General features: G+C 38.8%; 1 protein-coding gene across 1 annotated transcript in view; it reads right to left on the bottom strand.

The window, feature by feature from the left end:
* BRWD1 (bromodomain and WD repeat domain containing 1) overlaps positions 1–15834 on the bottom strand; it is a 130736-nt gene that overhangs the window by 22224 nt on the left and 92678 nt on the right. The window contains exons 29-37 of the mRNA XM_023238732.2: positions 15629–15690; positions 14744–14899; positions 14177–14297; positions 12845–12970; positions 11601–11673; positions 10021–10062; positions 7460–7606; positions 6682–6834; positions 3215–3381 (exon numbers count right to left, since the gene is read on the bottom strand). Of these exons, the coding sequence (XP_023094500.2) occupies positions 3215–3381; positions 6682–6834; positions 7460–7606; positions 10021–10062; positions 11601–11673; positions 12845–12970; positions 14177–14297; positions 14744–14899; positions 15629–15690 (1047 nt within the window). The remainder of the gene's footprint in view (positions 1–3214; positions 3382–6681; positions 6835–7459; positions 7607–10020; positions 10063–11600; positions 11674–12844; positions 12971–14176; positions 14298–14743; positions 14900–15628; positions 15691–15834) is intronic.

Genomic DNA, 15834 nt, shown 5'->3' with positions numbered 1-15834 from the left:
TAGGTCAACTGTAGAAATACAATAAGATGTGGTTAGAACCTTATTTTTAGCAAACCCACACCAAATATTTAGGGGTAAAGGAGCAAGGTGTCAGATATATTCTTTTGAATGACTGAGAAGAAAAACACACAACAAAAAGATAAAGCAACAATAAAGCATATGTGATGTACTATGAAAAACTGGTGAGTCCAGGTAAAGTATAAAGGAGTTCTTTGAATTATTCTTCAACTTCTCTGTAATTCTGAAATTATTTCAAAATTAAAAGTTCAAAAAAAAAAAAAGAGGCAGGGATGACTCACATAGTACCTCGTAACGTATGCCCCCAAATTACGGACTGTAAAACAGCTGAACGGGCCGAACTCATTTCCCTAAGGCTAAGGAGCACGTCTGCCCAGTTCAGTGCAGTTCTGCTGTCCTAAACACTGGGGCAGGGATGCAAGGAGGACTTTGGCAAATCCTCTCACCCAAAACGCAAAGATAAAACTGGCAAAATCATCCAAAACAATCATTTCGCAACTCTGGAAAGTAATCAAAGGCCTTTATTAAAAAAGGCCTTTATTAAAAAAGCCTTTATTCTAGAAAACCTTCTGAAACTAAGAAAAAACTTTACTGGAGTTTTGGTATTTTAACTCGGGGCTCCTCCCAGTCACACACACCCCAATTCTGTGGCACAGCCTTGAGGACCAGGATGAGGAGGCGGAAGGAGCTGGCCTGACTTGAGAGCTTCACCAAACAGCACTAAACTCACTGCTGGAAATCCAGCCAGGCCGACCGCGTAGCAGCCCAAGCCTGTGAAACCCGTCAGAGCAACAGAGTTCAGCCACAAAATTTAAAGGAGAGCTACAGAATGAGACAGTCACAGGAGTCTTTGAAAAGCTCCAAAATCGTCCTGGGGATGTGGAAGGTTCCACAAATACTCAAGAAAGACTGCAGAGAGCCCTGTTATCCAGTCGTCCCTGGATTACCTTGAGACTCTCATGCCTGGAAAAATATAGGCAGAAAGTGAACTTGGCCTCACTTCACACAAAGGCCTCCTTCAGAAAAGGGTGGAGGGCTTACTTGATGGGTTTAAGCACAAATTCTGACCACTGTGCTGTGGCAAGTCAGGGAAGACACCCAGGAACACAGCCCCCCCCCCAATTTTTTTTTTTTTTTTTTTAATTTTAAGGGGCACCTGGGTGGCTCAGTTGGTTGAGCATCCGACTCTTGATTTCAGTTCAGGTCATGATCCCAGGGTCTTGGGATCAAGCCCCGTGTCAGGCTCCACAATGAGTGTGGAACCCGCTTAAGATTCTTTGTCTCTCTCTCTCAGAAAAAATAAAATAAAATAAATTTTTAAAAAGCAGATTTCAGCGGCTTACCACTGCAGGAAAGACAAGCTCCAGAACTGGTCTAAGGTAACTCACTAAACAAAACCAGCAACAAGTATCATCACAGAGGGACAAGAATCAGAGTCTAGAGTTTCTACAATATGTTAACAAACAGCGACAAGAAAACCAGATTACTAAGTTTGTCCCACTTCCAACAAAACAGTACAAGACATACCAAGAATCAAGAAGTTTGCCCATACACAGGCAAAAATGCACTCAATGGAAACTGTCTCTGAAAGGACCCAGATGCTGAGCTAAATCCACCATTATAAACACATTTGAAGAACCAAATAAAATCATGTTTACAGAATTAAAGAAAAGCACGAGGACAGAAAATATCAGTAGAGACATAGAAATTACAAAAAACCAACCAGAGATTCTGGAGTTGGAAAGCACAGTAACTGACATAAACATTCCCAAGATAGGCCCAACAGTAGACGTGAGCTGGTATGAGCTGGTATAAGAATCAGTGAACTTGGTAGGTCAATAAATTATTATCCCATCTGAAGAACAGAAAGAGAAGGGGGAAAAATGAAGACAGCCTCAGAGGCCTGTGGGAGACCATCCATCATATCAACATATGTATAATGGCAGCCCACAAATGAGAGGAAAGGGGCAGAAAAAAATTGAGTAATGGCTGGAAACCACCCAGATTTTATAAAAAACAGTCTTCTACAAAGCTGGAAAAATTCCTACACACATCAAAGTCAGCTGCAAAATGCAGACAGAGAACTGTGAGAGCAGCAAGAGAAAAACCATTCCACATGGACGAGGGAGGGAACCTCAGCGGCACTGAGAGCTGACTTCTCATCAGAAACAACAGAGTTTGGCAGGCAGTGGGAGAGATGCTGGGAGGAAAACAAAACACGGTCAACTAAGAATTCTATGTCCAGCAAAATTAGTCCAAAAGGAAAACTGTCAGAATTAACTACTAGCACATCTGCCTTACAAGAAACACAAAAGGATCTCAAGCTGACAAGAAAGGACACCAGAGGGTAACTCAAACCCACACAAAGAAATAAGAACCACTGGGAAAGGTGATTTACATAGGTAAATATAAATAACAGTGTCAGTGATGTTTTTATTCTTTCCTTAACCGATTTGAAAGAAAACTAGATAAAACAAAGATGTAATCTGACGACAAGAGCACAAAATGGAAGGGAGGGAGCTAAACGAGAACAAGCTCATGAGATTTAAACACTATTGATCTGAAGGAGATGGTTCTGAACGGAGATGCAGAGCACGGTCCCCAAAACATGCATGAAGACACCCATCACGGACACGGTGCTTGTTCAAGACAAGCCTGGACACAGACGACACAGGACGGACTCCACTTTCGCGCTGCAACACTGTGAGATACCTGGAAACCTGACAGTAACGGAGGCTACACAAAGATGACGGAATACAAATTAATATCAAATTCCTGACAGAGAATAAGCCCTGCATTTTATGTCTTCTTTATAACTAATCCTCAGAAACAATAGGGCACATCGTGCCTAATCGCTATTTCTCTTAACACAATCAAATGCTCGACACCCAAAGTAATCACACTTTACTCTCTGCATTATAAAAAAAAAAAAAAAAAAGTTCTTATGTAAATACATAAATGATACTTTAATCCTTAGTAAAATTTTAAAAATCTGTACTTCTCCTTAAATGCTTAAAAATTTACCTAATTACAAATTACACAATAGCTCTATATGCACACAGTATTTTCAAGCCATTAAAAAAAAACAACTTTCGGAATATACTATACTCCTAATCATTGCAGAATAATAAAATTAAAGAAGTATCACAACCTGAAACTGTTTAAATTGCATACAAAGCCTGAAATAAGCAATCACCTGATACTTCTGTTGGCCTGACTGACACGGTTACAATTTTGCCGTCTCTTGAACCTCTGGCTTCTTCGAAGTTTTTCATTGAATTTTTGACCAATTTTAAAATCAGAGGAGATTTTCTTCATTTTTTCTTCAAATAAGGCAGACAATCTCAAGGTCATACTGTAAATCTGCAAGAATATGAAAGCAAAACTAGAACTACAAAATATCTTGAAAAATAACTTTCACAAAAAAGAGTATAATTGCAACCTATTACATCACTGTTATAGACAATAGCTGTTACTTATTTCATCCATCCCACCCTTCCTTCAATGACATCTGCCAGAAACACGCAGTACCAAATATATAAGTCTCAGATGAAAAGAAAGTATTAAAGCAATTGTCTAGAATCCAGGACTTACTACAGTCTATAGGTCAATGGTTCTCAACCAGCTGTTCTCATTTTCACATTTACATATACAAATCCTAAAGATGTCCCCTTCTCCTAGTTAGATGTGGAGCTGGCTAGTTTTAGGATTGCTGTCTAGGCAGCAAGAGAGCAGTGTGTCCTTGGGGCAAGGAGACAAAGACACCTTCACCCCAGTCTCCAACTTGCAATCTGACCTCCTGTAAGGCCACTTAGATCTAAGCATGGATTCCAGACCAAAGCCTATCTTGCCACAGGAGAAGAAAACAGGCCCCAGAACTGTAACAGATATGAAAGATGGTGTTTTAACAGCTTTGATAATTAAATAATACCAAATCTGTCAAAGAACCGCAACATGATATTCAGTGCTCCTATAAATAACTTTGGTACAGCTATGTATTTACAGGAAGTGCTCTTTACTCATTCATAATCATTCCTGAAAAGGAAGTATCAAAGTCTAACGTTCAATCACTCTGGTGCACCAGGCAGCGGGGTGGAGAGACTTTAACATTAGAGAATCTTCAGAAAAAAGTGTGTGAGGAGCGCCTGGGTGGCTGAGTCAGTTAAGCATCCAACTTGATTTTGGCTCAGTTTATGAGCTCCCCATTCATGAACTTGATCCCTGCATCCAGCTCTGCATTGACACTGCAGGGCCTGCTTGGGAGTCTCTCTCTCAAAATAAATAAATAAACATTTTAAAAAATGTATTTTTTTAGGTATGTGAGCTATAGCAATTTCTTATACACTTTATAAATATGTATGCACACACACATATATATACACAATACATGTGAAATTCAAAATGCCACTTCATCTGAAACGATCATTGACATTTCCAGTATTTTGTGTATACCTTACTCTTTCCCTTCAAATGTGAATTCTAACAGTCACCAATTTTAACAAGTGGCTTTATTTCCTTAATCATATTAAGTTTGAAATCTGATTCTCTTAAGAATCACTTTCATATTATTTTATGTCTTCTCGTTGGGTTTTATATAAAATTCAGTTAATACACTTGAGTTGAACATAAACATTGAACAAAAATGGGTGCTAAAATTATTAGCTATTCAAAATGAAAAAAGGCATGTATGAAAAAACCCCACAGTTAACATCATACACAATGGTGAAATATGGAAAATCTTCCCCCTGAGATCAGGAGAGAGACAAGGTTGCCTGCTTCCACCACTGCTATTCAACACTGTACTTTAAATCCCAGCCAGAACAATTAGACCAAAAAAAAAAAAAAAAAAAAACAAAAGACAGAAAGACAGAAACAAAGAATATGAAGAAAGACAAAGCAAGAAAGATCATTCAGATTGTGAAGTTAGAAGTGAAACTACCGCCATTAGCAGATGGCGTGATCCATATTCATGGCAGCATTATTCATAAGAGCCAAAAAACAGAAACAATTCTCCATCAAGACATGAATGGATAAACAAAATATTATATACCCATACAATGCAATATCACTCAGGCATAAAAAGGAATAAAGTTCTCATGCATGTTATAACACGGATGCACCTTTCAGAAATTCTGCTAAGTGAAAGGAGCCAGACACGAAAGGAGCCAGACACAAAAGGGCAAATGTTGTATGATCCCATGTATGAAATATCTAGAACAGACAAATGCATCCAGACAAAGTAGATGAGACATTTACCAAGGGCTAAGCGGGGAGTGAATGTAGAGTTACTCCTTCATGTTAGAGTTTCTGTTTGGGGTGATGAAAGAGTTTTAGGAAAATCAGTGATCGTTGAACATTGTGAATATAATTAATGTCAATGAATCATACCCTTAAAAATGGTTAAAATAATAAAGCTTATGTTACATATATTTAACCGCAATTTTGAAACTCTGATAATATATAAAAATCCAATAAGTTGTACAGTTGATGATATATCTATCCTCAAATAGTATTTTACATAAAAGGTGAGGGAGGGGCGCCTGGGTGGCGCAGTCGGTTAAGCGTCCGACTTCACCCAGGTCACGATCTCGCGGTCTGGGAGTTCGAGCCCCGCGTCAGGCTCTGGGCTGATGGCTCAGAGCCTGGAGCCTGTTTCCGATTCTGTGTCTCCCTCTCTCTCTGCCCCTCCCCCGTTCATGCTCTGTCTCTCTCTGTCCCAAAAATAAATAAACGTTGAAAAAAAAATTTTTTTTAAAAAGGCGAGGGAAAGCATGAATGAAATTTCTCTCTGGGAAGAAAGTCTCAATAACAGTGAATACGGACAATAGCATCAACTTGGAAAAATGTTGGACCGGATGCTAAACTGATTTAAAGTGATGTGAAATCTGCACATTGAATCCAAGGAAGCAGTTCTCAGATTGAGAAATAATTAACACAGGAGAGTCTGGGGATAATAAAGAGAAAGTGAAATTAAGGCAAAATGGTTACTTAGCAGCGACAGTTGCTGATCATAGACAAAGTGCTATAATATTAAGCAAGTGCTTTCTTTAGAGTCTTCTCAAATCATCCCTCTTTGTTAAACTACCAGCACACTGGCTACAAGGGTTTGTGATTATTCGTGAGAATTCACTGAGAGACTTATGTACACTTTTGTCTGTTCACTGTGCTTCAACAAGTTATGAGAAGTTATCCAACATTTTAACACTTTAGGGGTGTACTCTCCCCCTGTGTTCTCCAATAATCAGATGGCTCATGTGTCTCCTCTTTGGGTTGGAAATATTACTATGCTCTCAGGAGTCTTACCCCCACTTCCGATTTTCCTTTTCTTACTTTTAATTATCTTCCAGAATCTATGATTAAATTTCAAGTCCACTCTTCAAGATTCCTACATGTATAAAAACAGATTTTTCCCATCCTATGTATCAAGTTCAAATTTGTTCATTTCTCATTGGTGGCCTCACTGCCTCCAATTCCCATTTGTTTCCACGACATTAGGAAAGGTAAGCATTAACTGTGGTGAGGGGAGAGAGACAGAGCTCTAGCCTTACCAATGTTCTCGCCCTCCTCACTCACCCTTAATGTTCCAACATGTACCAGCAAATGGAAAATGATCATCAACACAGACCACGCACTCTTTTCATTGAGAACCACTTTTAAAATTACCTTTGATCTTTTGTTTGGTGTATATGCTTTTGCATTGCTAAATATCAACCGGATGTCTTTGCAAAATTCCAAAGGGCTGTCATAATTTCCTGCTTCTAAAGTTTCCCTTACTGTTCCAAAATCCATTGGAGTATCTATAATATCTCGGTAGTCCTAGGTTTTAAAAACAAGAATTAGTTCAAAGATTTGATTCCTACTTTTAGAAATGTTACGAGCATCAGATCTCCAAAACATTCAAAATGAGAGAAAAGAAAAAGGTTAGAAGGACCTTAAGAATCATCAATAATTTTTAAAAAAGAGGCTCAGACATACAGAAAAAATAAGAAATATACCAAAATGATATATCTGGTAGGATATTAAATGGTTTTCATTTCCTTCTTTATACTCTTAATGTAATTTCTAAGCTTTTACAGTAAATCTGTGCTTTGTAATCTTTTTTTTAAAGGTCATTTTCCATTCTCATATTTGGGGAATGAATACAGAGCTTTTATCCAATTTATAGTTTTCCTGGGGCTGAGCCTACTAAGAAAACAGATAAACATGTAGGATCCTCCCATTAAGATGTAGCAGTGATTAAGTCTTAGCCAAAGTTATGAGGGGTCTAGAAAAGTCAAGAAAAACTGTGTAATACAACTCTTCCACAGCTGCCTTAGTGGTGAGAGACAAAGTTAACATGAAGCTCAGACATCTTACTCGTTAAAGTTTAATTTAAACACCTCCACCCCAATCTCTATACAAAACGAGAAGGCCCAAACATTCAAACAATGGCAAAACTTACTGGATATTCAACCAAATCAACAGGTTGTCTAAATGGTTCAGAATCTTCACACTGAAAAATTAAGTTCACCAGTTCCTTACACTGTTTCTTCCAGTTATTTTCAACATAGTTGGTGGCTTTGATGCTCGTTTTTTTCCAATCACGGACCTAAAAATACATTCACAATATTATAAGCTTTTTCAGTCTTGGAAATGTCACACTGCGGTCTGGTATGGTACGGTGGTAAAAATGCACATGAGCTGTGGCCTTGTGTGCTATAACAATGTGGCTACTTTTATTTTCTATCTACTTAGAAGAAATCCACTTTTCTGTAAAGGTCAGTAACGTCACATCCAGTACTCTGAAAACATTTTTCATTCTACCACTTATCTCCCAAGTTTAGAACACGTTTTCACAGAAAGTGAAGACTCACATTAGACGAAGTGGTAGGCTAAGGAATGGCCCCAAAGATACCTGCATCCTAATTTAAGAACTTATGGCTGTCACTATCCATGGCAGATCTGACCACCAGTTTGAATCCTGAGATGGGAAGACTGTCCTGGATTATCAAGATGGGCCCAATGTGATCACAAAGGTGATTTAAAAAAAATTTTTTTTTAAGTTTATTTGAGAGACAGAGACAGGACAAGAAGGGAAGGGGCAGAGAGAGAGGGAGAGAGAGAAGCCCAAGCAGGCTCCGCACTGTCAGCACAGAGCCCAATGTGGGGCTCGAACCCACGAAGCCACAAGAACATGACCTAAGCCGAAACCAAGAGTCAGACGCTTAAACTGACTGAACCACCCAGGCGCCCCACAAAGGTCCTTTTAAAAGTGAGAGACTTCGAGACTTCAAGCTGCTGGCTTGAAGATAAAAGATGAGGGGACAAGAGCCTCTAGAAGCTAAAAAATAACAAGGAGAAGGATTCTACCCTAGGGCTTCCAGAAAGGAACACAGCTATGCCACCACCCTGATTTTAGCTCCATTGAGACCCATGTCTGACTTCTAATCTACAGACCTAGAAGACCTTATTATTACTATTTTTTTTTTATTGTTTAAGCCACTAGATTTGTGATTTGCTATGGCGGCCACAGCAAACAAATACTATACAGATACTAAACACCTGGGATTTTGTTTAAAAATGAAATTATTTTCCCCCCAAAATAAGAAATTATACGAAAATGAAAATCAGATGACAATTCTTCAAGTGTAACTTCTCAGTGTTATTTGGGGCAAGCATATTAGGAAAATTAGTATGATAAAAAGCTTAAATTTAAGCAGTATTTGGACAAAATTTAAAACGTTAAGCGTTTTAGGGGCGCCTGGCTGGCTCGCTCAGTTGACAGTCTGACTTCGGCTCAGGTTGTGACCTTACAGTTCATGAGTTTGAACCTGACATTGGACTCTGCTGGCAGCACAGCTTCAGCTCCTCTGTCTCCCTTTCTCTCTGCCCCTCCCCTGCTCATGCTCTCTCTCAAAAATAAACATTAAAAAAAACCTTAAAAATAAAATGTTAAGCATTTTTAAATTAATAACCTTTCCTTAGGGGTGCCTCAGTGACTCAGTCTGTTTAAATGTCCGATTCTTGGTTTTGGCGCAAGTCATGATCTCACGGTTTGTGGGTTCGAGCCCCATGTCATGCTCTGCGTTGACAGTGCGGAGCCTGCTTGGGAGTCAGTCAGTCTCTCTCTCTCTCTCTCTCTCTCTCTCTCTCTCTCTCTCTCTCTCTCTCTCTGCCCCTCCCCCACTTACACTGTCTCTGTCTCTCAAAATAAACATTTTAAAAAATTTAATAACCTTTCCTTTAATTAATATATTACATTACAACCACAAGAGCTGCTGGTGACGCCACAATTCAAACTTAGTATCTAAAACTTACACCCAAACCCAGTATCTAAAAACTCATTATATCCATACGTCATTCTCCTTAACTCCATCTTCCCAACAGGTGTCATTTAAAAAAAAGGGTTATTCACCAAACCCTAGTGAACATTCCCCTACAAGGGCTCCTCCTCTACCAGTCTTCCCACTGCACACAAGCACAGTCCCTGACGAGGCTCCGCCTTACACTCTAGTTCTTGCAACAGGTTCCTCACTTCCTTTAGTACCGATTCTGTTATCCTTCAAAATCTCTGCCTCTATTATGGTGGTGAAATTGAGTCTCTCCTTTAAATTTAAATGAAATCCTTGGTTTTCAAGATCACCATCATCCACTCCCAACGTCACAGCCAGACACAGCCCCCCTGCTCACCCCAACACTCAGTCCCTACACTGGGCAGGCCAGTGCTCTACCACTAGCCTAGTGGCATGCTACATGTGCCTACTTCGTGACATGGGTCCCAAATGCTCCTTATTTTGTGCACATCCTCTTTCTCCTCCAGCTCATTCTGAAAACAAAGTTCAAGTCCCAACTCTTCCACTAAACCTTCCGTGACTACCCGCCTCTCAGTGATTTCCCATTTCTTTTAACAAATGCTCAATACCCGTATCGAGGTAACTTTTCAGAGTAACACCTGAAATCTGAGGCTGCTTTCAAAATACAGAATAAGCAAACAACAAAGGTCAGTTGAACAGATTAACTTACTCTCCTTCTTCCAGAAGATGTTTTAGGAAGATCACTATCATCCTACGAACAAAAATCAGAGCACCGTAAGTGTTAATATTCTCATCCGAAACATAATAACCTAAAAGCGTATCAAACACATTAGGTCTTACAAGGATTTTAACTTGTTCACAAAAATCTCAAAAGGCAGACCCTATCAGGTCTTTGTGGCACCCAGACTCCCATAAACCAACCATTCTTAATAACCCTCTACACTCCCTAGGAAAACTAATTCCTATAGATAGCTATGAAAAGGTGCTTTGTGCAGGACCTAAATAGGACATGCATCAGCAACTTCCAATGTGTGTTTCATCTCTATCCATAAAACCCAAGAAACCATTTCCTACTGTTCTGAATTTCATACTCCACACATTTTCTTATTCCCTAAATCAAATATTTGCATGGCCATTTTTATTCCGATAGAAATTGCCAAGAGAATCAGTGAATCGCAATAAGGGTCTGTGTAGAAATTGACACTATACAGAACTCCTGTAACTTCCTGCTCAATTCTGTATGAAGTGAAATTACCCAGCATCACTGATATTTGCCTTGAACTTTGATACCACCTTGAGTGAAGAACTTGTGGGTACTGTGAGCATGGTCAAGTTCGTTAATTTGTAATTACAATTAAATCCAACTCTTAGAAATTGCAGAAGTAGAGGACACATTCCTCAGCTATGTTATTCACGCAGACATATGCTGTTTATTTGGTATCAATTATTGGTTAAAACAAATTCACTGAATATCTGGATAATTAAAAATATATTTTTATCAAACGGGAACCCTCTTGCACTGTTGGTGGGAATGCAAACTGGTACAGCCACTCTGGAAAACAGTGTGGAGGTTCCTCAAAAAATTAAAAATAGACCTACCCTATGACCCAGCAATAGCACTGCTAGAAATGTACCCAAGGGATACAGGAGGGCTGATGCATAGGGGCACTTGAACCCCAAGGTTTATAACAGCACTCTCAACAATAGCCAAATTATGGAAAGAGCCTAAATGTCCATCAACTGATGAATGGATAAAGAAATCGTGGTTTATGTACACAATGGAGTACTACGTGGCAATGAGAAAGAACGAAATATGGCCCTTTGTAGCAACATGGATGGAACTGGAGAGTGTTGTGCTAAGTGAAATAAGTCATACAGAGAAGGACAGATACCATGTTTTCACTCTTATGTGGATCCTGAGAAACTTAACAGAAACCCATGGGGGAGGGGAAGAAAAAAAAAAAAAAAGAAGTTAGAGTGGGAGAGAGCCAAAGCATAAGAGACTCTTAAAAACTGAGAACTGAGGGTTGATGGGGGGTGGGGGGTGGGGGGAGGTGATGGGTATTGAGGAGGGCACCTTTTGGGATGAGCACTGGGTGTTGTATGGAAACCAATTTGACAATAAATTTCATATATTGAAAAAAACAAAAAAAAAATTTTTTTTTATCAAAATAGTTTCATAGTTCATTGGAATATAGCAAGAATTGTTATTTTTCTACTTCGCTCAATATTTTTAAATCACCATTTGAAACGAACAGAAATCATTATAAAATTGACAAACTTCATTACCAAATCCTCGGCATTTTGCTCATCATTTTCGGAAGTGTTAGAAAGTTCTGAGATATGTGTACAGTCTTGGTTCCTAAAAAGCAATTTTTCACATGTTTAAGAGTATGCAGTTGTCGTGTGTGATGTCAAAGATTCAAACTACAGGTTAAGATATAAACAGTTCCCCAAGTATGCATACCTAATTTCAAGCAAAGGAATATCCAGTTTTTTAATCTACCCTCTGCGGAAACAACTGACCATCTTAGAATATGGAAAGTAAGTTTTTGTTTCCCCAGCTAAGTATGTATAAAAATTAAGCTGGCAATCCAGAAATAATCCAATTATGGCCTCAACTGGATGAATGTGAAGATGAGTGTTCCTACACATCACTAGGCATATTCGTACAGTAAGTACCAGGAACATGGATTGACTCGAGACAAAATAGAGGGGAGAAGCAGAAATTAAAGCAAATTAGATCTTAACTTCCCTGTACACACAGAAGAATGCTGAAGTAGGACTATCTAGGCATGAAGAAGATGAAAATGGGTATGTGATTTTCCTGAAGTAGAAAAAAATGAAAGTCCCGGAGAAGAGGAAACAAGTCCAGGTCGTCCAGGCAAGAAGTGGATTCAACCCAGCAAAGCAAGATAGGCCAGAACCAGTTACTTCCCAGTTTGTAGCCACACAGTAAAAATGATGGCACAGTTTATAAATTATCTTCTCTAATACATAATCCTTTCAAACAATTTTTATGGCTATGGTAAAAAGGCATTAAGATCACACAGCACAATTCATTAATTTCAACGGAAACAGGCTGAGCAATTTGTCCAAAGTGACAGACAACGTTCATCAGAACAGATGATGTTAAAACTCAGATCCTACTTTCCGTCCTCCTCCTAAATGATCTCCCAATGCAAGCAAGCGTGTGCAGCCATTAGTGTTATACCAAGGGTAATTTCTTCATGTTTCATGAGGACACCACAGTCATGAAAAATGACTAAGGGAAACCCGGTGAGGGGTATATATAGGGCAACTTCTGTAGTATAAAATTATTTCAATTTTAAAAAGCAGAAAACATTGGATTGTTCTATTTTTCATGCCTTTACTAAAAGTAATAATCACAATAAATATGTACAGAAATGTTATTTAACATAGCATATTAATAAAAGGGTGTAATTCAGAGAGCAAAAATTAAGAACTAGATGGCTGCAAGAGGTACAGATATGCAAAGCCACTTTCCACATCTATAATAGGAGGTAACTTACTTGATAAATTTTAAAAGTTGGTCAGTTATCTTCTTAGCTGATCTTGCAATTACACTTTCAGGCTCATTAAATGTCCTGGCATTATGTTCTATGTATCTGACTTCCCAAACTAATGCAGATAGCCTCCTTCAAAACAAAAAAGTAGGCAATTCAGAGCTCAGAAAACAAAAACACAGAAACCAGGTTGTTAAAAAAAAAAAAAAAAAATCCCAGCACGTTAAGCCAGCATGTATTAATATATTAAATCCTAAGTGCAAAGTTACAATGAATAACCTTCTAATGCTCTCAACCTGATCATAACCATAAGCAATTATACTGGAAGCTAAACCACAGAGAACACAATTAAAGACCAAAAATCTTAACAGTTCACTTCATCACATCCAGAGCAACCTGGAGCAACCCTCCCTTTCACAGTGTCTACAGGCACAATGGAAGCTACTGAGACTCAAAGAAGAAAAGGTGTTAAATATCATCAATCCTAAGAGAGTAACTTGGCAAAGTGGTTTCTGAACAAATGCACATTCCCATGTCTGGCTACAGAGATAAAGTACACCATCAATGTAAGAAGTCAGTTTTTTGAAATGGTAATTTCTCAAAGTAGATGAATTGGAACAAATAAAATACTATCAATTACTTAAAATTTAAAAAAATCACTGAGAATCAGGGCACCTGGGTAGCTCAGTCGGTAAAGCGTCCGACTTCCGCTCAGGGCATGATCTCACAGTTCATGAGTTCGAGCCCATCGGGCTCTGTGCTGACAGCTCGGAGCCTGGAGCCTGCATCTCCCTGGATTCTATGTCTCCTTCTCTCTCAGCCCCTTCCCCACAAGCTCTCTGTCTCTCTCTCTGTCTCTCTCTCTCTCTCACTCAGAAATAAATAAGCAATAAATAAATAAGTAAATAAATTTAAAAAAAAAAAATTAAAAATCACTGAGAATAGGAAATTTTATAGTTATCAGTGCTCTAGAAGCCAAAGATAAAAAGCTGATGACTCTGGGGAATCAATCTTTCAAAGGCCAATTTTTAAAATTCAACTTTATTTTTAAAATCAAGCTGCTAAATAGGAATAACATGCAAATAAATGATGTCTAACTACTTAACATAATTTGTAACAAGCACGTGGAATTTTTTTTTAATCCGACACCTCTCCAACATCGAACAGTGTCTTACCACAGAAGACCACAAGATCACTATAATGAAAGAGAGTGAAACAGAAAATAGCGTGCATCAGCCCCCACTCCACCACTGTCACGATCAACCACCACTTCCATTCACTCCACTCAGGATGACCAAACACCTTTTCAAACTATTGTGAAAGGAGGTTTCTACTAACCTGTAGAATCGATTAACGAGCCTCATTCGAATCGTGTAGAGGTCGGTTGGATAAGCTACTACGGTGCAATACTTCGGGTACGTACACAGATCAACTGGCCCTGCGAAAGCCGCTGCTATGTCTGTGAAGGCAGACACAAAACACTTTCATCAATAAATTCATTACCCACAGGAGATTATTTCTCTGCAAATTCCTCAAAAATAGAGCCACGTTTAACAATGCAGGCCCAAACAAAAAGGAGCAAGTAGAAACTGTAGTGAAGAATGCCACCAAAGTTTGCTGCGCTTTTAAAATACTTTTGTGGAGGGGCGCCTGGGTGGCTCGGTCGATTGAGTGGCTGACTTCGGCTCAGGTCATGATCTCATGGTCCCTGGGTTCGAGACCCACATCAGGCTCTGTGCTGACCACTCAGAGCCTGGAGACTGCTTCAGATTCTATGTCTCCCTCTCTCTCTGCTCCTCCCCCACTCCTACTCTCTGTCTCTCAAAATTAAATAAACATTAAAAAAAAAAATACCTTTGAGGAAAGGAAAACTTGAACATGAAACATTCCACACTAAAAACTTACCAAGATTCAAAAGTTGGTCTATACCACTAATAATTCGTTCACATTCTTCATCTCTCGATTTCTGGCCCCATTCACCATCTTGAGGTTTGTAGAGTAATTTCTCTAGCTCATCGGAAGTGACAGAAATACTAGCTCCTAACTCTTCAGGTGGGTCAACTATAAATTCCATTCCAAAGAACAAGAAAGAAAAATAATTAACCAAATATATATTATACTTAAGTTGTCAAAACTCCTAAACCAGACACTACAAAGGAAAAAGCAGTGGTTTTATAGTGGAGAAACCTGGGACACCACCTAAGTCACATGATGAAAGTTAACACCCCCAGTAATAGGACAAATGGACCTCATGTGCCTCATGATATGATGCACTGAGGACCATATACCACGTCTCTAACACTAGCACCAGAAATGCAAACCCTGGATAATGAGTAAATATGAAACAAGCCCAAACGGAGAGAAATGCTACAAAACGACTAGCCAGGATTATGTAAGAAATGATAATGGGCTATTAAAATGCAGTCAGCATCAAACTTGAAGCCTAGGATAAGAATTAATCAGCCCGATTCATATTAATTCTGTGGGGGGTTAGTAAAGCTCACAGTTACTGAAAACAGGTAAAATATTTTCATTATTTAAAAATGATATACCATGGGGCTTCTGGGTAACTCAGTCGGTTAAATATCCGACTCTTGATTTCGAATCAGATCATGATCTCATGGTTCATGAGTCTGAGTTCTGCATCAGGTTCTGCGCTCACAGCGTGGAGCCTGCTTGGGATTCTCTCCCTCTCTCTGACCCTCCCTCTCCCTCTGTCTCTCAAAAATAAATGTTTAAAAAAAATTTTTTTAAATAGTTTCTGCTAAAACTTAAAAAAAAATCATATACCATTATCAGGAATTGGTTCCATGTCCCATGGGCTAAGTTTTTCAATTTCAGTATTGTCCCACCTATTAAAAAACCAAAAGTCCAGTTAGCCTCTCATAAAAACAACTTGTGGCTAATAACTAGGTATCCACAAGAGTAAACAAAAGTAAAATGTGAAAACCTTATTGTAGCAATGAAAGTTTAAATATTAACCGTAAGATTTTTTT

Source organism: Felis catus, chromosome C2 (assembly GCF_018350175.1).
Source record: "Felis catus isolate Fca126 chromosome C2, F.catus_Fca126_mat1.0, whole genome shotgun sequence".
Taxonomy (NCBI): Eukaryota; Metazoa; Chordata; class Mammalia; order Carnivora; family Felidae; genus Felis; species Felis catus.
The sequence above is the reverse complement of the archived record's forward strand: the minus strand, read 5'-3'. Positions and strand labels throughout refer to the sequence as shown.